Source organism: Cyrtonyx montezumae, unplaced genomic scaffold (assembly GCF_038088225.1).
Source record: "Cyrtonyx montezumae isolate F1298 unplaced genomic scaffold, pur_monq_1.0 scaffold_8, whole genome shotgun sequence".
NCBI lineage: Eukaryota > Metazoa > Chordata > Aves > Galliformes > Odontophoridae > Cyrtonyx > Cyrtonyx montezumae.
Window position 1 is genome coordinate 18,169,069 of NW_027072089.1, and position 27,603 is coordinate 18,196,671.

At 34.9% G+C, this 27,603-nt stretch overlaps 1 protein-coding gene across 37 annotated transcripts in view; it reads right to left on the reverse strand.

The window, feature by feature from the left end:
• RIMS2 (regulating synaptic membrane exocytosis 2) overlaps window positions 1–27,603 on the reverse strand; it is a 433,807-nt gene that overhangs the window by 106,929 nt on the left and 299,275 nt on the right. For 25 of the 37 annotated variants that reach the window (XM_065752189.1, XM_065752177.1, XM_065752196.1 and 22 more), the window contains 2 exons: window positions 18,270–18,379; window positions 17,428–17,460 (listed from right to left, as the gene is read on the reverse strand). In XM_065752189.1, coding sequence (XP_065608261.1) covers window positions 17,428–17,460; window positions 18,270–18,379 — 143 coding nt within the window. Of the gene's footprint in view, window positions 1–17,427; window positions 17,461–18,269; window positions 18,380–19,504; window positions 19,685–21,146; window positions 21,219–27,441; window positions 27,505–27,603 lie in introns of all 37 variants that reach the window. The other 12 variants (XM_065752203.1, XM_065752202.1, XM_065752191.1 and 9 more) reach the window with 4 other exon arrangements.

Sequence of the window (27,603 nt, forward strand, 5' to 3'; positions counted from 1 at the left end):
CAGAACAACGTTTTTGTTTAAGTCTTCATTTATTCTAGGGTCTGGCAATAACCACTATGGCTTTCCTAATCAATTCTGTATATTTCCTGCAGTACTTGAGAACAGTGATACTGGAGAACAGTGATTCTAAAGAAGAAACAGGTTTAAAAAAAAATAACATAGATATTGCTTTGATATACAAAAACCAATACAAAACAAACAAACAAAAAAAACAAAAACAAAAACCCAAAACCAAAACAAACGAACACAAGTGACTGCTTTTCAAAGTTCATATTTTCTATTGCTATTCTTCTACCTGTTTTTTTGACTTGCAAGATTTCAGTCATACTCCAAAATCTAGAATGTTGCAAGAGTAGGCAAAATATATATATATTTCCTGTTTGTAAAAATGTGGAAGTTTTCTCTAAACAACAATTGCTTATAACTATGTGTTTGCCATCTTGTCTTGACAACAGAGTACCACATTTCTAAGCCTACCTCAGGTGGGAGAAGGAGATGAAAAAATCTACACAGAGAGATTGTTCTGCCAAAATTGCCCTGGAAAGGGTACAGTGAAGACCTGCAGATGCATGCTGAACCTGTCATGCAGTAGCTAAGAGAGTCAGCTGGAAAAGAAGATACACTTCAGTTCTGGCTCTCACAAGCAGTTTTATCCTGTAACTTCCTCTGATACATTAAAAAGTCAGGGAATTGGAAACTGAACCGACAGTCTGGCCTGGGCATATTCCCCAGTTCCTAGTTTACACAGTCAATCTGGATTTTGCTGCTCCTCTTCTGTTCTGATTCTTGAACTTTTAAGATGTGCAGTAGCTCAGATTCAACAGGGAACTTGGAGTTGTTCAGCATGTAGAAAAGACTAAAACAGATTACAGCACTAACATAGGCCAATCATGTAAACTTTAACTTAAATGACTCAAAAACTGTTGCTATTGGAGTGAGACTATTATAGCCCTGAATCTGAAGCCTGGAGTTATACCTATGTAGTCTTGGGACTGAAAAATTCTCATTCTCTTAGAAGACATGGATCAACATTTAAGCACAGAACGAAGCCTGCAATCTAAATCTGTCTAGTCTTGCCTCATACTATTCCATCCTTACTCTACTCGTCCTTTTACTTTACAATGCATTCTTCATCATAACATCACAGAGCCTTTTGCAAATGATTAAAATGCTGTGATTAGCACCTTTTATTGTCTGATTCAGAGGAGAGAACAACACTATTATTATCATTACCCCAGTTAGATTTGCTTCCTTCTTCCTACACATTTGCAGTAACGAAGACAGAGTTCAATAATTGCACTTCATGTTTGGGGTGGAAGAAAGTTTTCAGTTCCAGAAGAAAGACAGAATTGAGAAATTGAGACATATGGAAAATTGAATTTGTGTTAAAAAAAAAGAAAAATACACTATTTCTGTCATACTTTATGGTACAAGAAGGTTTCTGATTCAACTCTCCACAAGATGACTCTTCCAGTATACATGCAGTGGATACCCTGGTTCAGTAATCTAATTAAGAATCAACATAACTCATACCTGCATTCCCAAGGTTTGCACACACAGATAAATCATAACAAAATTCAAAGATAAAAATCAAGCTAAGTCTAATATCAAAGTCTAACATTACGCCAGAGTATTTCTTTACTAATGCATGTGCATTCTAACAAAACTATTTACAAAAGCAGATCTATTTTTGCTATTCTATAACAGAACTATTTACAACACTATTCTAAATTGTTTCTACATACTAAAAATTCCACACCAAATTGAAAAAAATAATTAAAAAAAAAAACAAAACAAAACATCAAGCACACGCATTACAAAAGCATGAAATGTGTTTTTATTGTCTCATGCTTTCATGTGGTTTTCAAAACCCTGACAAACCTGGCTCAGAATGATGTTTCTTTTTCGGCAATGGTTTGTCATCAGTTATTGTACCATTCACCTTTTTCTGCTGGTCCTCCCATGTAACTTCTAGCATAAACCAAAAAAAATCAGAAATATTATATAACTTACATTATAAGATACCTAATACCATTTGGGACAACTTGATCTAAACAAAATACTATCATTAACATAGCAAAAAACTTAGATTAGTTTTTTAATTTAGAGGCCTATGATGAAGAGAATTAGTCAACAACTTAAACATAGAAAAGAACATACTATACATATCGTATCTATGTAATATATATCAAATATTCTGCTTTTATACTTAACTAGAATTAAAAAAGCTGGATATGATTTACATAATTTCTTTCATTTTAAATAGTACAGTATATTTGATAGATGCTTAGGATATTTATATATTTTTCTGTATTTAAGATGACATGAAGCAAAAATATGTTGCTATCAAATAATTCATAAAATAATAATTAAAACAAACAAGGCAAAACCAAACCAGCAACCATGTATGTTTGTTTTTACGTTGGAAAAATATTTTTAACAAGAAATTGAGTTGTGTGTAATACTTAAAAATACTTAATCCTAACGTAGGTCAAAATAATTTTAAAATCTGGAATTTGATTTAAATTCTTTGTATTTTAGGTAGATGAAGTTACTCAGTAAAAACTGCTCTTCCTAATTATAGTTCCTATACTCTGAAAGAAGCATTTCTGACCTGACTGCTCACAAAAAGAGCTATTAATTTAATTGTCCATCTAATGAAGATTAAACTGGCTGCTCAGCATAAAGGATAAAAGTATAGATTTTAAATGTTTTGGTATTTCATGTCAAAACCAGATCAGGACCAAGCAATTGGATAAACACACTAAGGTCCATACTTGCTTTAGGCTGTTGGGAATCTGCTTATTCCACAAAACTCCAAGTTCCTCACAGATATTAACCACAGTTGTAACAACTTATTAGATATCACAGAAATAGCCAGTATTTGAGAAGAATAAGATTTTTTTTAATCAATTGAGGAGGATTGATTGCTGGCACTCAAAATGTAAGCACATAAAAATGTTACCTGCAGCCATCCCATAGCCAACCTGTCTGTGTCTGTTGTTCTATAACAGGCTGCTGACCTAAGGCAGCTTTGGGTTTTGAAATTGATGGAGTTGTGGGGCTCAAGTAAAACACCAATCATATTTTCAATATAATGATTTTATGACACCACAGATAAAACGAAAACAGAAACTGTCACATTTCAAGTACTCTGTGTATTGCTAAACTTCAAAAGAAATGTTGTTTTTGTAACAGTGGAAATAAAATCTTTTTTTTGTTGTTTTTTCCTAACAAAAATGTGACTTGTTCTCTATGAAAATACGCAATTAGCCTTTAGTTAGTCAGTGATGCTATCAATGCTTCCTTTTTCTTAGGAGACTTCAGTACAAACATAGCATTTCTTATGTTACATGGATATTTTAAATTAAAGTTGAATATTTTACATCAAATAGTCTTTGTTAATATTCTCTATTAAAAATAAGAAAGTAGCATATAATAAGAATTGCTGTTGATATCCATCTTTTCCAATTAGGAATGCACCAGCAATGTTACAGCTGAGCTAGAATGATGCCACAAACTGCAGAACTACAAGATGATGCAGCAAAATACCAGGATCCTAATGAGGAAGGATTTTAGGCAAATACTTGCTCCTTACTTCTTTCCTCTGTGCTACAGTGATAGCCCTCCCTTTCATCTATTACTATTTCTTTTAAATTTTCTCACGTACTTTCTCTAGTATTTGGAGTTTGTCATTTTTATTTAATTCACTCAGCTTTTACTGTCTGCAGTCCCAAAAATTTCTGTGAATCAACTTTTATCTGTATTTCTCTACTTTTAGATTTTTAATTAGCTTATCATAAAGTCTTCACTTTTTCATTAGGACATACTTAATTTAGCTATCTTCTTCTGCAAGTGAAAAATTTGCAGGACTTTCTATTTTTAATGTTATAAGATGAATGCTCAAAACAGAATTATATTCTCAATGATGTATGGCTATTATTGCTGTAAAAATCACTCAAAAGTGGATTTGGCCAGTACTTATTAAATAAAGCAGCACAGCAAAAGCCTACTGGAACCATGGGATAAATGTCAAAAGTTTAAAAGCTACATTTTGAACCATGCAGTCATGATCTTTAACTCATGCATAAAGAATACAATAAGAATTAATTAGACTTATTTTACTTATATGAAAGGCAAATTTGTATTAAATGTTTTAATTTACAAAATGAAGTCCCTAAGACAATAAAAGGAGCTATCATTCTCAAGAACCCACCAAAAGAGAAATGCTTTCAGCTTTGACAAATCTCCACCAAGGGAAAGAAAGCGGCTTCAAGTCACGACACAAGAATTGTCCCAGCTGTACTACACTTCAACTGGGAGGAATTCAATCCCACCTTACAGTGCTAGCACGCTGTTAATGGCATCAAGGCCAGCTTCATGTGACACAAAGTCAAGCAGTGAAGGCAGCCTGCTGCTGTTCCTGCATCAAGGTAACATCCAGTTGTCTCAGGGCTGAGGTTTCACCAACCCTGCTGTAGCAGGAGCTAAACTATGGTGCAGGATCCAAAGGCAGCCTTCTCACAGTATTTTTCTGACATGTTTGGAACTGGTACCTCTGCAGGTAACATTATACCAGCATTCTACACTGCCTGAGAACACCATTTCTTAGCTCCTCCTTTCTGACACCACAACAGCTCATCTAAAGTTTTCCTCCACGCAAACAGAGCCAAAACAGCAAACAAATGCTGAGATTTCAATGCTGAGATAAGTTAGCAGCATTTCAAAATAATCTAGTGTTCATGAATGGCTATTTAAGCATCACAGTGTGGGTTTACCTAATCCAGCACTGCATTAAAAATTGTTACATAACTTAAATATTTATTGTTTTCTTCTCCTGTCCTTTACTGAACTACACATTCTGCAAAAAAAAGTGGGCTTCATAAAAAAAAATACTGCCATGCAAGTATGTTTCATATTATCCTTACTAGTGTAAGGATTTTATTATCCCATAAATATTTTCTTCAAACTGACTTTAGGGATACCTTAATATTTGTAGTTGAAAATCAGTTAACTATTTCAGTCTTCCTGTAGCAATCTCATCTCATCATATTCTCTAGAAGAAAATAACATCAATTTTGTTCCACATTTCTTTTAAGTATCATACTAGTAGGTCTTCTATTGCTTATTTTAGAGAAAAAATGTAGATACAGTCTAGTAAAATCACAGAGAACTATTCAGAACACTGTAGAGTCACAGACTCTAGCTAAACTCAAAATACCATATACTTTAAAAAATATAATCGATTGTCAAACACGAAGAAACATCAGAAAAATCTAAATATTCCAGAATAAAAAAATAGTCATTAAAGGTACATTAAATATACTAATATTTAATAAGGTGTATTTAACTACAACAAAGTTAAGATATCATATTTAAGCCATTGCCAAGGCTTTCTTTGAAGATTGTTTGGGGTAGAGAATGATTTGTTTGTTTCTTACATGTTTTTAAAACATGGCAGTTTTGCTCCCTCTTCTGGTTACATGCCTGAAACACGCCGGAACTGAATACAAAAGAGCTGGCCTGTTGGTTTGTTAAGAATAAGCTAATTCTGAATATCTCCCAACAGTAGCTCCCCTGACTGACCTGTTTGGATAAGTGCTGCAGGGTTATGTTGGCAGGAGTGCTTTACAGCAGGAGAAAGGGTGCAGAGGGCGTACCAGGGAGATGGAGATAACATAAAGATACCACTGATGTTTCTGTAAGACCCTCTGGCACAAGAACTTGGAGACTGGGAACTCAGCATACTGTGTAAGCATTGCTATCTGTTTGTTCTGCTCATATTTCTCTACCCCAGCACCTTCACCTGGCCTGCTGAGGACTGAGAAGTAGGCCAGGTGGATTTTTGGTCAGACCAAGTACGGTCCTCATGTTGTTACGAAAGTCCAAACATATTGCCAGTCTAATGATTAATTAACTTAAATAATGCTAATTACAAATAATGACCAACATAAATGCAAAGCAAAATGCAAGCTCCTGCTCTGCATTTCTCCACTTATAGGCTTTGTTCAAGTTTGCATTCCCATTCCCTGGAGCGTCAGTGAATTCTCCATGCACACAAAGGTATGTGAACAGCCTAGAGAGCTATATTCCTCATGTTATTTCAGCAAAGGGAAAACTAGGCATAGCACAAAATGGTGCAGCTGGGGCTATGCACACGGGGGCTCATGGTAGAGATGCAAGCGCAAATATATACACCTGGCAGAGTGCAGAATATCAGGTCTAAATTGGGGCAGGGATCTGTTTTTATTTTTTAGGCTGTTCTGCCCATATATTCCATTACATATACACCTCCAAAACATGCAGTGTTGAATTTGAATTCATGTATGAAAGTTCTTCACACAAATTCTGAAATAGAACAGTAAGTCATACAAAATATTACTCAGTATCTCAGATTAAAATATGATTACCTCTCTGTTACAAATGTGTGCCTATAGTATACTGGACCAATTGTTATCTTGAGGGGGATCTTCTAATAGTGTTTGTTACTACCAACAAGTTACTCCATATAATGGAATACATAATAATTTGATTTGAGTACTATTTCTTATGCTTTCTTCTATGAAGCTCATGTTTCTTGGTAGAGAACAGTGTACTTGAGGAGCTGAGGAATTTGGCTGCCTTCCTGTGATAAGAGAGAGGTGCCTGAGAAGCTCAAGCTGCCCCTGGAGCCCTTCACCAAGAAGCTGGAAGATGTCCCAGCCTCTCCTCCTTTACTCTGGGGCATTTTCAAGCTGGGGTTCTTGCATTCAGTCTCAGCCATACCCACTAACTGTGGCTGCTTCATTACCAGGGACCCATTAGGGCCTCTCACCTGGTTCTGGGCACAGTCCTGGGTCCTGTCCTGCCTTTCTTATATGCAAGCTGTTGGACAGGGTGAGGGATGGCCTGTCTTGTGTCACTCCTGGTGCCTTGCTCCTGGATCTGGCTGAGCTGCCAGAATACTACGGGTGCTTCACTTCTGTTTTGTGTTCTTGTGGGTTTTTTTATTCCACCTTTTCCCAGAGCAAGGAAAACAGTTATGTGCTTTCCTATAACAAGAGCAGTCTCAATAGCTCGATACCATACTTAAACCTTACTTTTCTCAAACTAGAATTTAATTAAAATCTTGTATAACGCTCCCTAAGTTCTCATAACACATACTCATAACAAATACAAATATGTCAGATACACTACGTATCTGACAATACGTCAGCACACGTTAAACACATTTAGTATCATTGTTCATGCAAAATTCAGAAGCTGCCATGCTCTCTTAGTGAAGTCTAGATTTCACGGCCAGAGAAATTTAGAGTCCATGAGACTAAAGGCTAGTTTGTTTAGTAGATAGGTAAACTGTTTGAATCTCAAATGATCTTAGAAGAAGATGCTGACATCAGCCAGCAGGATGATAGTCCCTCTGGTATAATGGACATGTTTATTTTTCAAAAAAAAAACCCATATGTATACATCAGTACTGCAAGTTCACTTAGGATCACTTCTTTGACTGGGGTCCTTTAATCTGCCTAGTTCACATTTCAATCACCTAAATTCTTAAGACTGTGCCTAAACTGTGTGTCAAATCTGGAATTCTATGCTATGAAATTCCTGTTCTAGTCCTCCAGGCATATGGCCTGCCCACACTGTGCTGGGGCTCCCACACACAGTGCATGGAAATAACACTGTGCATTGGGACAACTTGGTGGCTTGGTTTTGGCTCAGTATAAATGCAAAATACAAGTAGTCTCCAGACACTTCTGAATCTGGAAGATTAAACCTGGAAGCATTCTGGATTCCTGTAATATCAACAAAGCTGTTGTGTCAAGTATGTAAAATATTCCTTAGAATAAGGGAACTGATAGCCCCAAGGGCTTCAAATTCTGCTTCAGCAACTACAGCATCTTTGATGCACCTGAAATGAAGGGAGTAAAAGACAGAAATACTGGGAGTCTTCTCAAAAGGTGTCATACAAAACATGTGAAAAATGGTAAAGAACTGAGGGGAAAAACTGAAAAGGACCGTATTTTTTGTAATAAATATTCAAAATAAAATATGAGACACTGACCACTCTTTTGGACTAAAAGAGCTCTGGAGTAGAAAGTTCTATAATAAAATGGACCCATCAGAGAAATTAAAAAAAAATTAAATATCTTTCATGTGCAAAATATCTCTTTCAGGTTTTGTTGAAGGGGTAGAAGATAAAGAATGAAAACAGCTTTAGCTTGACTTCATCACTAATTACTAGTTTGTGAAACTAGCCAAGTCAATGGCAAAAGCCTCAAATTTCCCAGGGTTACAGTTTGGATCTTAAGAGTGTTAAGACAAAGAACCAAAGAACTATCTGGCAGTTATAATTAAGTATGTTTATAACAGATGACTTCCAGCTTCAAAAATCATTCAGGACTGTGTTGGCACAGCCACTGAGTTAGAGCCCCAGTCAATGCTTTATGGGCTAAGCCCTTCTGCAAAGGCACCTCATACAGTCTGTCCACATTGCATGTGAGAGGAAGTCAAAAATAAACAAGATTTTAAAAAAATGTCACTCCCAACACAGTAAATAAGCACTAGAAAAACTAAATCCCAGCTTCCCCTGAGAGCTATATTCCTCATGTTATTTCAGCAAAGGGAAAACTAGGCATAGCACAAAATGGTGCAGCTGGGGCTATGCACACGGGGGCTCATGGTAGAGATGCAAGCGTAAGAGGAATTATACAAATTTTCATGAAGCCAAGGCACAATCTAGGTGATATTTCATTAGTGATGAGATAAAGTCTAAATGTAATATTGTTTTAGAAGTTCTTAGATAAATTTTAACACATTTCTTCAAATTTATCACAGCCATTTAGAAGCATGAAATTTTGATAAAATTTCTAAGTAAGCTGTGTTGTTCATTGCAACTATCCTCTTCTATCTTTAAATAATAAAGTGTATCTCCCTGTCAACATTTCTGTGCTTTGCATGAAGCTTCTTTCTACAGTATGTGAAATAGAATATAAAATACAAAAAGAATTAGACAATAGAGCCGATTGCTAGTAGTGGAAAAATTTGTCTAATAGGATATGCTAATTAAAATGGTACAGCTCTCTCCATATTAGTAAACTTGTTACAAACTTGTAAAATACATAGTCAAGGGAGATAACAGAATACAGGCCTGGTGATAAGCAGACAGGTTTGCAGATGTCTGTGAAATGCTCTTGGTCTTTTAGGGTAAGTCAAACTGAATTCCTAAATGAGGAAAAGTGCAAAAACAATCCCACATATTCTAAATAGGCAAGTTGATCATATACCCAGGTGGTATTCAACAACAGAGATAACTTCAAAAACAGATTTCTGGAGTTTTTGATTCTAGGAAAGATTATAAAGCCACAGACAAAAAGAATGATGTTAAGAGTAAGTAAAATAACAATAAAATTGAACATACATGAAGTTACTGATTTTGAACTAGTAGAACTACAGAACACACACACATGCAGCAAAAAACAAAGTAAACAAAAACATCCACGATTCACTAACAACACCATCACAACTTGCCTTTTCTCCCATTAACAGGTGGGGTTTGATGTTTTTCCTCACAATCTTTATAACATTAAAAACAGACAGTGATGGTTAACAATTGGAACGGATGCCACAATGAGCAATGTAACTACAGCACACACAATTATTTTGCAAACTATCTTAGCACAATTCCATGCACTATGTTTGAATGATCACAAAACACAGCTTGAACAGTACACACATGAGTGAACTATGCACACTTACAGACAGAATCACAACAAAAGCAAGAATGTACACTGCACTATAATATAGAAAAGGGAAAGCCTTTAAAAGACACTTCAGACGCTTTTGTAGAAACTACAGTTCAAAAAACTACTCTGCTTTCCAGCTGCTATCTCTTAAAATTATTCTAGCATTCAGATTTCTGAACAAGTAATAAGCTTATCACGTTAATTACTTCCAATTTTAAGAAGAAAATATCGATCCATATTTTCTTCTATTAAATAACAGCAGGATCCTGGTCATAGGATTCCAAATAATCTGTTATTTAGGCAGTTATAGTGTACAGCAGGGACAGGATTTCAGGCACTTTTCTGTTTAGCTGTCCACTTTCCCTACCAGCTAGCACTAGATAGTTTTTGGTTCAGCTTATCACTTCTTTGGGGGGTCCTGCAGAAGTACCTATTTCTCTCCACATAATCGTGGTACTAACTGCACCACATTATCATTCTCCAGGCTATGGTCCATAGGCTTGAAAGTATGGACCACCCTTCCTAATTTGAGTCACCTGAATTTAGCATTGACCTAGCCCCAGATATTTACAACCATAAAAGTTAATCTTCTACGTCCACCATAGCTGATGTAATGTCACAGAAAATTATCAACAGGGATAACAAATTATTTTTGAGAAAATATATAACTTGAAGAGCAAACCCACATGTGACCTATTAACAGTGCACATAACAGCACGTTTATGCTTTCACGATTCTTCCATCAAGAAGAATATGTAAGAGCATGAAACACAATGGCTGAAAAATCTCTACATATCTTTGAAGTCATAGGTTGCATATTTTCTGACATTTGAATGTAAAGGCATATATTTTAATCACATGGTATTTGAGTTCAAGCAGCGTTCACAGGTTTCACTTGATCATCATCTATCAGATCACATCACACTAACTGCCTTTTGTCTGATGACTGAAGTGTCTTCCAAGCAGGAGGAGAGACATCATGCTAACTATTTTAAGAATTTCAATGTAATGCACTTTTTTTTTCACTGTTTGTTCAGCATTAACACTCCACCTGCACAAACTAGGTAACAAAAAATATTATACTACAATAATATTGACTTCCTTGCCTGCCAAAAGATTGAATGAAAAGTAGAAAGGTAAAATGTCTAAGGAGTGCACACCCAGACCTGATTAAGGATGTAATTTGATAGTAGTGACAGAGTAGACTACTTTCAGAGAGGGATAAAAAAGGTAAAGTGATTTTTGTAGGTTGAACCATTTACAGACTGGTAAATAAGCTACGCTATGTTGAATTTATTAGTGTTGTGCTTACAATTGTTGTCTGGATTTTGAGTTTTAAAAGAAGCTGACCAGCAAAGGTCCCCTACATGCTCATGGGAAAATGTTTCTAAAGTGGACAGGCACTTGTGGTCACACAGACCTGCCTCAGCCTCTGATTCCTGTACTCCAATATGCTTGTTTTCTTCATCTCCTGCTGCATTTGTACAAACAAGGTATGACAGAGGGAAAAAGCAAGACAAAAACATGCATGCTTTGTTACAAGCTGATCAAATAAAAGGTAAACGTCAAACAAAAGACATCCACAGTAACATACAAACCCTCAGTCTGCAGCACATATTATTTTGAGTGAATTACAGATTAAATAAATCCTGTTGTTATGATTAGTATAATCTTTTATTTACTCCAGTTCCTTCTGCAAGTAATGACAGTCATATGCAGTCACTTTCTTAATAAATTATTGAAACACTGGAAAGTAGACAACAAAAACCAAAGCAGAGAAAGCAGGCAAATATTGATATATCATTATTTCACAAGCACCTATTGCTTGGATTTGCTTACTTTCACTAGCAATAGAAGATCAAGCCTACGTTCTCAAAGAACATATTGAAAATTGCGTATAAATCCTAAGCAAGTAGGTGGTACTCACTATCTCCATATGCTCAGGAGAAACAATGCAAACATTTTTCCAGGTCGGAAAAAACAAATCTGCAGTTTGCCAGGTACTTGGGCTTTGCACCTGGATTTCACAGACCTCATAAAGACAAGTATTTCTCCAGCAGTACCCACAGGTAGAGAAAAACACTGCCTAGAGCACATCTAAACCTTAGAAAACACTTAAATAGCTGGAAACAACAGTGAATGTATGTATATGATTAAAGACAAGCAACACATATCCACTTGTTATAACACATTAATGAAGAACCAGAACTTGCTTTCATGACAAAACTCACCTAATATCAGTTAACAGCAGAAATGACACAAAAAGTTGAGCTGAATAAATTGTGAACCATAAGCCTGCTTTCACCTAAGTATCAGTTATTAGGCATGTTCTGATGTGATGTAATATACTGTAGTTTTTCAAAGTTCAGATTATGATTCTTATTGACTTTTTTGTACTTTTTTTCACAGGCTCTTTACAGTTATCTCATTACTTGTATGTGTAACTACGTAAGTAATTGAATTATTTGAATTTAGGATTAGCTTTCATGCAATCATAATTTTAGAACTGCTCATTCTAACAAGTTATTGATAATAGGAAGATTTAGGTAATAATCCAACACAATGGAAACTAATTTCTACCTAGGTATCTGTTCTGCAATTCTGTTTTAAAAGTATGGCATTTAAATTCTAATTGAAATTCTGTCAATGTTGTAAAATATTCAGAAGACACACTGTGTCTACAGTCAAACTCCTCTTATAGAAGAAATGCCACGTATAAATGCTGTGCCAAGGTCTTTTCACAATTTATTTTTCTATGAGAATTGAACAGAATTGATTTTACTCTTGTACTCCAACATACAAATAAAGCATGGTTGACAAGAGCACAGCTGTATGACTGCTAATTTTATTTTCATGCCCTTGTTAAACTCAAACCTAGAAAGTTAATAACTTCAAATAGCACAAAGACAGAGGTGTTTAATTCCTCCTTTTGGTAACCTAACAGCAAAATATGATCCATTCATTACTTTCCTTGAAAGGTAACAACTTTCAAGTAATCATCCTAAGCCTTGTGTTATGGGTAGCATTTCCTCACTTTTTTCACTGAAAGTTGTACTAAAGCCAATAAAATATTTTAATAGTCCTCACAACAATTAGGGGCTGAAATCTGCCACTCCCCCAGAAAGTGAACTAAGCATCCACTATTAAAACTCGAAGTTATGTTTTTGTAAATTCCCAGAAGAAATCAGTGACTTGAGGTAGCTTCATGCAAGGCAGCCACTCCTCTTTGCTGTCAAGCACACATAATGCAAGAGTTACCCTATCTAAGGACTAACATCACCCAGCCAATACCGCAGAAATACATGGACAAAAAAGAGAGTGAGGGCAAAGATACTTTTGCAGTTTTTATTCTGCAGTTTGACTAAGTCATGAAGTTCCCAACCTTTCCAAAGTTAGTCTGAGTTCCTATCCTACATTATATGCATGTGATCAATCATGTCCTACAAAGCAAACTACCAGCACGCTGCATGTTTTTAAAAAGCTGTGGAAGAACATAATAGAACCGTGACCAGCTTGAACACAGGTTCTCTGTAATTGCATCATAAGTAGACTTTTTCCACATTCCATCAAGCTATGATAGAGCACTGAAATACACAAAGTAAAATTCTTCCTCATTTTGTAGAATTATTCAGTTCACAGGAAACAATGCTCTGACTGAGAGAAAATAGTAAACAGTAGTTAAGTTTTCTATCACTGTGCCTCAGTAACTCACATTCCAGACTTCAGTGCAACTGTCAGTACAGTGATTTTCTTTTCAAAAACATGAAAATGCAGGAGTTATGGCTGTCAGCTATCTCTGATTAAAGTTAATCATCTACTGCTGTTAATTCCATTTGTAGGTAATTTTATTCTGGATTATGACTACCCATACCTGAATTTAAAGGGGCAGCTAATAAGTATTAATGCCAGGTTTAATGGTCTCTGAAATAACATACCCAAGACACCAGATTATTATGAGATCATGTAATTATATTCTGAACCACAGAGCATAAATTGAAGTGCAAATTTCGGCTGAGCTCTACTATTTGCTGAATTTCTCAGCACTTCAATTTTATACTCTCAAGTTTTATCATGGCTGCTGGCTTGACATAATTTTCTAGGGTTTTTTTTTTTTTTTTTGAGTGAATGGAGTTGTGTTGTTGCAATTTTTTATTTTTTGGTAAAGACAGAAATGGCTATATTTATTCTTAAGAACAAAAAGGAAAAATGTCCTTCAGGAAAAAATTACTCTCTCTTTGGTTTGTAATAAACAGCAAAACAGAAAGGCTAATACTGAATACTTCTGAGATCACTTTATGCTGACCTATTTCAGTTAGCAGCAAGCAGTTCATTCTTCTATCAACATGAGGAACAAGAAAGAAATATATCGCCACAAATGAGAGAAAAAATCTTGATAACACTTAGAAGTTATAAATATTCCAGTGTTCACCTCTTGTCTATAATACAAGTAGTAAAGAATATTTAAGAAGTATATGACCATTTAAATGCTAAAATGGAGTTCAATTTAATACTATCATTGCTCTACAAATGCTGATTATAAACAAGACATCTCTAGCATAACTTAAGAATATCCTAAGTACAGCTAGCAAAACAATCTTCTGTCACCTCAGTAAAGAAAATCTGGCAAAACCGTAAGTGGTCCCAGACATTTCTGCAGAACAATTGTACAGCCATAACTAACTGATCAAGTTAGAAACAAACAAAAAAAAGTGTCTAGATTCTCAGGTATATTCTGGCTAGATAAGATCATAGAATCATAGCATGTCTTGAGTTGGAAGGGACCTTAGAAACCACGCAGTTTCAACTCCTACCATGAGCAGGGATGCCACTCACCAGCTCAGGCTGCCCAGGGCCCCATTCAACTTGGCCTTGAGCACCTCCAGGAATGGGGCATCCACAGCTGCTCCAGGCAACCTGTGCCAGTGCCTCACTGCTCTCAAGTAAAGAATTTCTTCCTTTAACCTAAACCTATCCTTGTCCTATCACTATTGCACATGAAAAACCTCTCTCTACCTCTTTTATAGCTCCCTTTAGTAACTGAAAGGGCACCAGGTGGTCTCCCCAGAACTTTCTCTTCTCCAAATGGAACAAGCCCAGCTCCCCCCAGCCTTTCTTCATAGGACCTCTCTTTTAAACAGGTCAATCTGACGTTTGAATGTGTGGCAGCAGCACTGATTAAGGAATTAGTTACTTCAAGACCACAAAAGACTGAAAATCCAACACAGCTAATCATATCTGCATGTTCTGCTGATGAAGGAAACTGAAAAGGCATTTATCTCATGGATCTCTTTCTTAAAATAAACTCTAGCAATTCTGCAGTTTGAAAACAAAATATTTTGGGAAAATTTAGATGTCCTCAAGCAAAGACCTGCAACCATGTAGCAGTTCACTGAAATAAACCTCAAAACCAATTTCATTAAATTCCGATCCTAATCTGTAAAGCAAGTACCCAGTGTTTTCTTCCTGCAGCTTCTTTCCCTTCTTGTTCAAGTCACGTACCTATAACCAAGGCTCTCCTATCAAGTATTGTACAACAAAAAATCTCCTGAACTACAAATAGCTTCCCTAACTCTACCTGAGTCCCAGCACTTCCACTACATTTTATGAAATGTCACAGCAATATAACAATTATTCAATCAATTAATATATCAATACAAATTAAATGAGAATAATGTAGGACCTAGAGAGGTTTTTCTTTAAAAAAAAATCAAATGTCTTCTAACAATTGTTTGTCTAAATGTATCTTTAATTAACTCCTTTCATCAGTATAATTTTACCTTAATTTTGTCAACAATAACATCCTTCATTTCGAAATACAGTAAGATTAACCTCACCAGCATGTTTCCATGCAGTATAAAAATCCCCTCCTTCATTTACGTTAATTATATACTTCTGTATGAATAGAAAAGACTAATTCTCTGAGACAATGACATTCCCTAGTACAGCCTTCCTTACAAGACAACTCTTCTGATTATCAGTTGATCATACAGTAATACATACAGGCCTACTTAAATGTCTGTAAGACTTTCAGATTTACTCACTGACTTATTTGTTAACTAAATAATAACATAAACCTCTCTACTAGTCAGCATTTTTAAATATACGAAATTTCAGTTTTTCTTCTAGCACTTCAATTGTTTACAATAACCTTTGTAAAATGCAATTCTTCAACAGACAAAAACTATCAATCATAATTCTGCTCTGTCATTGTTAAAAGTTAGGTAATCTTTTGTTCTTGTAGAAGGTTATCCCTTTTATAGAAAAAAATTACTTCCCTTAAAGAAAATGTTAAATCCTAAAGATGGATAGAAAAATCCTCAGAATAAAATAGAATATGATCTCTTTCATTATAGGAAATCACATACAATACTTTGTGAAAGTTGGATAACTATGGACTGTGTTTTTAACAACACTTTTACATATGTAAAATAAAATACAAAATGTGTCTAGGTACTGTGGCTTGAGTCCCATGTGACTGCGTTTTAAAACTCCACTATCTGTGGATTTCACAATTTTCCATTGCCCATATTTTCCAAAGAGACCACTTTAGACAGAGGTATGGGAAAATATTACACAGTGTTTGAGTCAACACAGTTTCTCAAGTCCCATCTGTACTTACCAGAGAAAATAATTCTAGCAATCCTATAAAAAATAATTATTTCATTGTATTTATTACATTTCTCACTAAAAAACTCTGTAAATAAGATTGCTACTCTCTCTAATCAAACGCAGTGAAAATACCTGCTGCCCCAGAGAGCTCACAGTCTAAGAAAATATGCTATGCAAAGAGCAGGGTAAACTGGTAAAACATGAAAGCGTGTATAGCAATGACAATAAATATCAGGTGATTAGATGAGATTATTTCCTGGCACTTCTAAACTGCATTTCATATAAGCATTTCACAATACATAAGAAGACGGAGAAATGAATATCCTAGTGTGATGATCTGAGAAAACAGAGTTTCTTGCCATGAAGTTTTGCTTCCAAAATGGAAATAAGCACCATAAACATTGTTAATACTAAATTAAAAAGTCTGATGAGACAAATACAGTTATACTACATATAGACCCTCAGTGGTATAACAAAGGACTGCAATTGATATCTTATGGCTTGTTAAGCAAATTAAATGGTTTCAATTGTAAAAAATATAAGGGGATGTAATTTTAAGAGGAAGTATCACTTTTCTGAAGGGCTATCTTGATTCAATTAATTTTTACTCCCATATTCGTTAAGAAAACAGTAATTGAGCAAGTATATAAGTTATATTTGCAATAAAAGCACTGATTTGATTCAGTATAGGGTTGATATAAAACATGTCAAATAGCCTGATATGCTTAGATTTCAGTATCTGCTTGAAGTGCTAATCCTGAGAAGATCCAAATATGTAGATTAACTGGCTTCAACAGAACTTGAAATACTCTTATTTGTCGTAGTGCAAATCCTTGGTTTTAAAAATGAGTATATGTCCATGTACTTTTTAATGATGACTGTATTCAGATAATCTCACTTATTCTTTTTTCATGTAGAATCCTGCAAAATCTGTGAGTCATAGGTCTGAAAATAAAATAGACTGAAAAATTATCACAGTGTTTCTGACTATGTCTATGCAGAGTAACATCAATTGCAGTTGGGTTTATTTTTCCCTATATAGCCTCTCAAAAAGGCTTTCAGGTGAAAAACAAACCCTCCTTTATGTACAGACCTTCATAAGGTTCTATCTCCTTGTCTCCATTGTCTAGGGAAAGTAAAAAAACAAAACAGAACAAACACAAAAAAAGAAACAAAAAAGGGAACCAAAGCACAGGGGTTAAAAACAACATAAGTTTTATAAAACATACAATATACATGTTCAGAGGGGTTTAAAAAAAAAAGGAGTGCATACAAGCATTTAAACTGATATTGCACAACACATTTAGTTATCGGAAGTGGAAGGGTGAAAATGTCTTTGCTATCAAAAATGAGTCTACATTCCTTTTTCCAAACATTTTGGAAGATGCCTCCATTGACCAGTGCTTTCATGAGACATTTAAGATTAGCACAGTGACAGTATCTGCAAAGCATGAATTATGAAATATCTTGCTGACCTTTCCTATTTTAAAGATTATTACCTCTTTTCCTTCTCTTTCAAAGTGCAGAGGTTTACATTAGTACTCTGTAACATACACCATGTGAGCTCACAAATGATCTGCTATGCTACCAGCTCTCAAAAAGAAGTTTTATTATTAAACAACATAGAAAAGATCATTTCCTGTGCCTGTTGAAGTCAATGAGAAAAAATCTCTTGAGTTCAAAAGGAACAGGATTGTACTAATAGTTCATCTTGGTTCATATTCTCAATTGCTACTGCAGTGATCATGATTCAATTCAGTCAAATTTAGAGTAGATGTTAAACTACAATAGAGTACAGTACAAAATACAATACTATCAAATTCTAGTTCTGTATACAAAAACTCAAGAGTTTTAATTCCCCAAAGAAAAATAAGAAACATACTTGACCTCCATGTGCATTTAGCAATGTCATTAAGGATAAAACCATACACTTACTTCTCTCCAATGTCCCTTTTGGTGGGAGCTGGGGTAACTGCCTGCCCCTTCTTCCTACTACTGGAGTACTTGATGGACTTGTCTGAACAGACCCAGTTCGAGGATGTGACCTATGAGACACACATCAAAACAAACCATAGCAATTAAATGCCAAATTCATCCTTAAATACCTTCAAGAACTGATAAAAATGTTAATTAAGTTTTGGCTCACTTGGGACCCTTGCATTCCCATAGTGAAACTATCAATTCTTCTAAAAAAAAAATCTGACTAAAAAAGGAAATATCTTTCTAGAAAAAAAAATATAGAAACAACAAAATACACAAACTAAACTAAGGCTAAAGCACTCATAAGATGATTGCACAGTCAAGCCGGAAAATGTACCATATGTACATTCATGTGCATACAGAAATAACACATGCAACATGCATGCACATACAATTTTCCAGAGGCCAAATTCAACTATCTATATTCAATTTTTATGTGGTTAAATTCCCATTGAGTGGTAAAGATATTATAGGATTTAAATAAACAAAGAAATAAACTGAGGAGACGCTGGGATATGATTAACTGTCACTGGGGATTTGATGGTACTCTCTCACTTTCAGAAAGCAAAAGAATGTATTCTGCAGTTCGAAAATAAGAAGCGTGCTGAATAGACCAAAATGTACTCTTCTTATTACTGCATTATGTTTAAGCTCAGAGTAATGTATAAACATCTGCAAAGTGTCAATCAGTAAAGTTTTTAACAGGAACGATACAGACTATGGCACAGTAAAATGTAGTCAGAGAAAATGGTGGTTAAAATGGCAGTTAAAACACAAAGTTAGTACAGTCCAAATGGAGAAACATTTTTGTTTAAAAAAGGAAGTTTCATTTGATGTTATGATGGTTCTTCCAAAACTGATGTCTGATGAACACAAACAATTTCTCATTCTGTAAGATAAGAATATGGTAGTTATGAGGTGCTTCATGTGGGAAACTATCTAGGATTCCTGGTCAATGAGAAATCACAAACAAACATAGTTAAATACTGTTAGTAGACAATTTAAAATGGCAGCCACACTATTATATCCAGAGTAGAATATAAATAGTGTGTTGACACTGACAAGGTTAGTATCTATTGCTACTAGTGATCAGCTAAGGATGAGAGGCGATACCCATTAGCTACTGGGAAAATAAAATGGTGAGCTGGTGGGGCAGAAGGGGATTAGTCTGATTGATTTGTCTGTTTCACCTCGGTAAGGCAGGTGAAGGAGGGGCAGATCTTCCAGTCATTAATGAAGGCATCGACCTGATGAGGTTTGAGTCAGGACGCTCTGTGGACCGGGAGCGGGAGTTGGTCCGCTCTAGCATAGGACGTTGCTCTGTTGATCTGGATCTTTGATATGGCTGTCTATCTGCTGCTTCACAATTCCTGTAATGTTAGTCAAAAAGCAGCTCGGTTGACTTTTCTATTAGTTGTAAAATATGCTGCATGATACTGGTTTGGAGAAAGTCATTTTGTTATGTACATTTTCTTTGGTAAATTTCAGAGTTCGCTTCCTGATTACATACAGTTTTTTAAACATGTATGCTTTGGTTTGCTCCAAACTCTTGACAAATGGGCTGAAATGTTTCCAATGTCTCAGTAATGACTATCTATGCAATAGTCTGTTTCCTGACAGTTTCTGGGTAAAAATATTGTTATTTTGTTAATTAATACACCAACATTGGAGGAAAAGAACAGATGACACAGTTAATTCTCACTAAGGCTTAACTGTGCATTCTAATTGAGCGTTTTAACTCACATGACCAGATTTTTTTCAGACTCTATCTTCAGAGGTGGTGCTCTTTAACAACTATTTGTGGGAAAGTCCACCGCAAATTCAATCACATTCCAGATGTTATAATTACTGAGTAGCACTGTTAAATGCTACTAAATTCAAGATGTCTGTCAGAATAGGCTATAGCAACAGATCCATTCACAGTACACAGACTACAGTCAGAAGATCTACAATGACATTAGTACTGGCAGAGGTTACTGTAGTAAACAAATATTGGTTTATAATAGAAAAAAGTATAAAATTTGACCTCCAACCTAAAGAACAATGACAAAACAGCAATTGAAACAGTAAGCACTAGAGACGCAACAGAGAGAAAGCACACTGATCAGAAAATACATTTCTAGATGAACTAGTTTGATCTCCTACTATCACAGCCAATTTTTTTTCAGAAATTAAACAAATCTCACCTTTCTTCACAGAGTAACTCTTGTGTTTGCAAGGAATAATAATGGCTACCAATGTGTTACCATACATAAAATCACAGTAATTGTAAAAGTAAAAAATACACCCTCTGCTTATTAATTTCATACTACTTCTATGAGAATACCTGAATGACAACAGAATAAACATCGTGAATACATATATATCCTTTTGATCTTTCTCTTGAGCTAAGTTATGCATTTTATAATGAAGTCAGAGTGACTGGATGGTGATTAAGTGCAAAAAAAAAGCCAAGCTTTATATAGTATCAAAAAAAAAAAAAGAGACATACTACAGCCTCATTATGGGCAGTCTTAGGTCATTAATAGCATTTTTTTTCTAAAACACCATACTGAGAGAGAATATAGTTTTATCTACCATGGCTAACTTTGCTGAATGGGTGGATACTCATTAAAATAAACATCTCCTCGCACCTTCCATGAGATAATAAGTGGATTCTTTGAGGATGATGAGGAATGGCCACAGACAGGTTCAGAATCATAACATTCACCAAGAACCTATGTCTACAAGCTCATAACAAGCAAACACAACACAGTGAGAAACATAAGCTGAGCCACTAATATATAAGAGGAAAAATACAATGAGCCTGGCACAAAACCACAATAAAATTACCTTACTTCTTCTTCTATCAGTTCTGTTTCTGAATGGGAAGCTTCATCAGCAAAAACATCCACTGTCTCGCTTCTTTTACATTGTGGGCAGACAAAGAAACACATCCTTAGCTTTGATATGAATGTTGCTTAATTTGGGTAACTTTTTAAGAGAGTTTTCAGTGCTATAAAAGGTGCACGGTGGTTAAAAATAATTTTGACTATGGGAATGAGAAATGATTCCTTAATTCAGCATAACTGCAGTAGAGAAAACAGCCAAGATCCAGACAATCCTTCCCTATTGTTTGTACCCACATGTGTAAGATTAGTGAGCCCACAGAGACTTACTTTCTTCTTCTGGTCTGCTACCAAAAGAGGGTTTTATTCTATCTCCTATTTCTCCTTCCCCACAGCAGGACATAAAGAGGAACAGGTGAGCAGCAACCATGACTCACTTAAACACTTTGTGAGATGTTAAGCCTCTTTTGTTTCTTACTCCTAAAGCGCCATTCTCTTTGTTAAATAAGAAGTGGCTTGTAGGATATTAGAGATCTAACTCACTGCCTCATTTAGAAGGCAGGAAAACAATTTTACCATTAAGGCCAATAATAATGGCTTAGTGGGCATGTTCTCTGTTCTGGAGAGTATCATAGAGCCACCTTCTGAACGACCTCATTTTTCATATTCAGTAGTTAATCTAAATATTCCATTTACTGCAATCTGTATCTGGCATTTACTTCATGGTGAAAAACAACCAGGAGTTCCAGTAAGTGAAGGAGAACACAGATTTTGGCACTGAACTTCTTGCTTTTAGATCAATTTTTGGTGCCACTGTTGCTTTTGTAGATCAAAGAATCTGAAGTCTAAGTTGAATCCTGAGGTTCAGTTATCACCCTCAAGTTACAGGTGCACATACTGCAGCCTCAGAATACCCACAGTGTAACAAATGGAATGCTATATAAGCGTAATGACAGCCTTCTGTGTGAGAGCATCACTATGTGGCTTTTAATCATACACATTTAGAAAACAATTAAAAAGACATATAGTGTCTGGAGAGAAATGGGTATATTCTTTGTTCTATCATTTTGTGGAGTTTTTTATCCTTTTCACAGTAAAACTGTAGTGTAAGATCCAGGTCTTCAGAGAAGAAGTGTTCCTTTTACAGAAATAATACCACTCCAACAACCTGCTTGAGCAGCAAAGCTCCCCATCTAACATAGTACACAACTATCCATTAACATAACAATTTGACCATAGGCAAAGAGTTTTTAAAACACATCAATGAACTAAAAACAGAAATTAATGACTTTTCAGACTACATTCTTGAGTGCTTATGCTCCCAAGTTATCTAGATGATACTTTCTTCTAGTCTGACTGAAAGTCATAAAGTATGAACTACTAATTTTAAAGAGGAAAAAATAATAAGGTATTCAACAGACACATAATATCTTCAAGTATGCAATATCTGTTCATCTCTGCCAAATGACGTCATAAAAAATAAATTTAATGAAATGTCAAATAATGACTTTTTTCCTCATAGTATTGCCTAAGATAATATCCTTCTTTCTCCTCAGAAAAACAGGCTTGGTAGGTGGGCCATTCCTCTGTCAAAATCTATGAGACTTGTGAGCATAACTCTCTCACCAAGGAAGGAATAGAGCAGCATCTACATCTTAAGCAAGCACATCACTCTGAAACAGCACTCTGTAAGCCACCCTGCAGGAAAGCTTTGCAAGCATTCAAAATTTAATTTTATATCTCAAACTCATCCAAATTAGAAGTAGAATCCCATCATATCTAGGTAGCACTGTATATTCTGATAACTAAAATATCTAATAAAATGTGCTACAACATGTTTTGTTAACTACTGATTTCTCTGCATTGTTCTACAGTCATATTCCAGGAATTTCGATAATTTTATCCCAATGCAGAAAGTAACCATTTCTGATTTTTAATTTTTCAGATTTGTTACTGTTCTTAACAAATAAAGAGGAGGATTTACAACAAATGTGTGTATTCACTGATCTAAATTCATATATAGAGAAAGTCATATAAATAACATTTTTTTCCACAGTAAACCTTTGTAAGAGCTTTTAAGACAAATGAGGATTTTTTCCTCAAAATAATCGAAAGGAGTTTGTTTGCAATCCCATGTTTATTAGTGCCTTACCATGTTCAAGGCTAAAAAAGTAGGCTATGAGATCATGCCAATCAAACTGTAAAATGTACTACGTTTTTCTTGTAACAAAAAACTGAAGAAATAAAAATAGAACTGCTATAGAATTACTATATACTACAATTAAGCTTCTAGACCACCTTTTCTTTTTAACTAGAAACACTGAACATCAAACAAACAAACAAAAAATACAATTTCTAATGATCTTAACTTCAAACTCCATCTAATATTCAATGGTAATACCTGTCAGTGTCTGTGGATGGTTGCTGGATTTCAATCCTTGGACATGTTATTCTTCTACTAGCTATAGAAACTTTGCTGTTTAGTCACAGACACAAGATCCTCTGTTAGCATAACATAAATAAACATGTCTACAAACAACTGAGGCTTCCAGTACCAAACAAACTTAAATTCAAGTCGTAAGTACTGTAATGGAAAATACTGAGATCAACTGGTGACTGGACAGCCTTACTAAATCACTCATTCATACCTTTATCTGAATTTAATATAAAATTGTGTGCTATAGTTTATAAAAGCAAGAAATGTCATGCTTTTATATACTCTTGCCAAACAAAAGCAAGAATTAAAGCAATGTACTTTTGCTGCAGTAGTATTCAACTACATTCATATATACATGTATAAATATACACACAAATATGCACATACAAATATACACATACAAATATTCACACACATGGCACTGTGGTGTGTACAGTAACTACAGGTATATCTACACGACAGTCACAGGAATGACCACAATGCAGCACGCCATTATCTGAACTACTTTTCTACTAGTTAAATGCAGATATGCAGACAAGCAGAGATCTGCAATCCCAGGCACACTGTGCTCTTCAGTGCTATGTGCAGATATCTACAGATACAGAAACAGCTGCTTACATCTTGCTTAGGTATCTGTATGTGGCACTGCAGTCATTTAGTGATTCTGTCACAGACACAGTTAATCATCTAACACATGACAGCATGACACAAATACTAAAATGCTTAAAGAAAGCACATAGAGATATACCTATATTTATTCACCATAATATGTTTCCTCATCAACAGACTTTAAAACATACTAAAACTAAAACATAATTTCTCAAAAAGGGAAACTTCCAGGTTGGCATTTATTTTCTTACACAGAGGAGGATAAAAGACTGCAAGCAGTTTATATGCTGACTCATGTCTTACTGATTTATTCAGTTCCTTCTGTTAAATTTCTCATATTAATATGTTTTCATATTTTCATAATATGTCTAAATTATGGAATGTATGGAACAGTTCTTTCAATACTAACTGAAAATTTAGAGAGATGTAGGTAGATGTATGTTATAATACATAGAGTATTTAGTTTTACGTAATTGTTTCTGGCACTTAGAAAATACTTTTTATTCTATATTGCCAGGTGCCTTCTACGGTAGTTTTAACAGCTATTTCCAGCTGTTAATATCTTTAATACAGACCCTCAGTTGAAACAAATTAAAGAATTACAGAAGAAACAGGTAACTCCTGTATGTATCTGTCTTATTTCCATAAGAAAAATCATTAAATTATGTTTATGATAACATGGTTAACATTCAAAAGCTGGGAACTCAGATTTCTCAGAGAGCTGAAATTGCCTACTGATATATACTGATACTGAATATACTGATGCAACTTTCTCCAACATAGTAATCTAAATTTTAGTAACTGTATTAGAAATATTCCAAAGTTTAAGTAAGCTTTGTAACTTTCTGACACATTTTTCCCCATTTTGGAATACAACGTTTCACCCACTCAACTTGAATGTGTGATAATAACATATGAACACAGATAGAAACACTCAAAAGTTCTAATGAACACCTATTTCATGGCAGAAGAGGAAGTGGTATATAAGACCATGTATAGAAAAGCTTTTCCCAGTAAAGCTGAAATGTTCAAGGGCAGTTCAGAGAGCTCTGAGACTATAGACTAATTAAGTGAATTAAACGTGCTTAAAATCAAGCGTGTGTCTAAATATGTCCTTGTACTTTGCAGGACTAAAAATGTGGAATGTGGCAAGCATTTAAAAAGTAAAATATCTCAAATAAGGTCTAATAGTACAGATAAACATTTATCCGTCTTCTTAACTTCTGTCAGTAGACCCTAACTTTCACCTCCCTGAAGTCAAAAAGCATTCTGTCACTTGAGAAGGCCACAATTTCAATCAATGAAATCAAGAGCAGCAGCTATGTAAGTTCTTACTATCTTTAAAGCTCTTAAATCACATGTGAGCAAAATAACATACTGTTACCATAAAAAGCATTCCATAAATCTACAAATATGAACAGAATTTAATCTGTTTCCGTAGTCTTCATTCTACTGAAGTATGTGCTATATGCCTTACACGTAGTCTACATTTATAGTGTAAATCATATTCATTCACAACAAATGTTCTTATACTTCATTCCTTTTTCCACAGCTTTTTGTACCTAAATTTAAATTGAGACAGAGAACACTAAAAAATAAGCTCCTTTTTCAACTTTCAAGTCTATTTTTAATTTGATACTTAGCTATGTTAGTACGTTTTCTGTACTAAATCTAGGACAAGTATACTAAAACTATTTTACATGGCTATCCCAAGCAAGTAATAGTCTTGTTTTCAGGTTGCTTGTTCACTTTCCCATGAAGAACAACTACAAATGATCCTTACCATAGCTCAAATAAATCATGTACTGAAGAAAGTTAGAATTGAAAAGCCAGCAAACAGTGGAACTCTGGCTCAAAGCATTAGTAAAGAAACTTGCTCCTAAGAATCTGTGGCTGCACTAATGTATAGCCAAAAGACCACTGTAAATCCAGCTACAGAGCATAGAAATTTGCACTGAAAGTGCTGGTTTTTACCACTACTTATAAGTTTCAAGTAAAAGTAGTCACATTATCCTTTACTCTCTGAATTCCTTAAACAGAATTCCTGTGTTAGCAACGCATATTAGACAAATATGAATAATGCTTTTTTTTAAATAATCTTAGGAGTACCAGTAAACTGTAGGCAATCCCTTGGGTATATATTCTATTTTCAGTATACAATATAATGTTATATGGCTTGTCTTATGCAACTGGGTATAGCCTAACAGCTTTCCAATTATCTGTTTCAGGTACCTATCTCCAGATACATATACATATATCAGCTTGTATGGCCACAAAAGAATGAACAATAATGCAAAATTAAAAGTAGGGTTAATATTAAGTGTACTGCAAAGAACAACCCAAGATGTAAAATTAGTTGAATATTCATGCACAATTTACGTCTTACTATTTGTATGCACAAAACTGCAGCTTTTGAGATACCAATATACATTATTATTTTGTGTAATTACACAACAGAGGATTCTGAATTTTGTAGCTCTGATTGGATTTTCTTAAGGAAAACTTCCCTGCAAATCAGTGGGAGTTTCACTTACAAACTTTAGGATTCATCAGCAACTTGGTCCCATATTGTACATTTTTTTTAGTCAGAAAATATATCCCTAGCATATCTTACAAGATATAGGAAGGCAGAAAGAAGCAAGATCTGTGCACCCATCAAAGCAAATAAGTAAAAATAAAGATGAAGAAAAACGTTTTAAGAAAAAGAAGAAAATAAGGGAGAGGAGGTAATGTCAAAGCATAAGTTTCTGTGAGCACGATGTGCATTCCTTTGATCAGGAGCCAAGTACAGCTGGGAAGAACTGAAGGGTTTAATGTACAGAGCTTTCTTTGGGTGATGCATCAATCACATGGGGAGATAGGTTAGACAGTTAGATCTGGGACTGCTGAAGTTAAAAAGTATTAGGTCTCAAAGGCACATGCCCCAGCAGTACAAATGTAGGCAGGTATTATCTCTCAAAAAGCCTATTTTCATTAAAGCAGCCTTTAACAGTGAGAACATATTTTAAAAATAGTTCAAACATAATTAATGCTCTTTTTCTATTTGTTACAGAATAAAACAGCTTAATCTTGGGGAAAAAAAAGAAAAAAGACTAGCACATAAATGTGCCTTGGTTCTGAGTCAAGAAAGGAAGAGATAAAGAAAAATGTACTTATTGGGAATAAATTTGGAACAATAATAAAAGAACTCTCATAATAATTATCAGAACATGTACAATTCAGCTACATCTGTAACACTACACTCAATACTTACCCATAATTTTCAGCTGAACCATTGACTATATGATCTGCCCATGAACTTGCACCATTGTACCACCTTTACAATGCAGTTAAAATAAAAAGAAGTGTTATAAAGAAACACATGTATTATTCATAGCACTCTAATTTATATGACATGCTCACTTCTCAATAACAT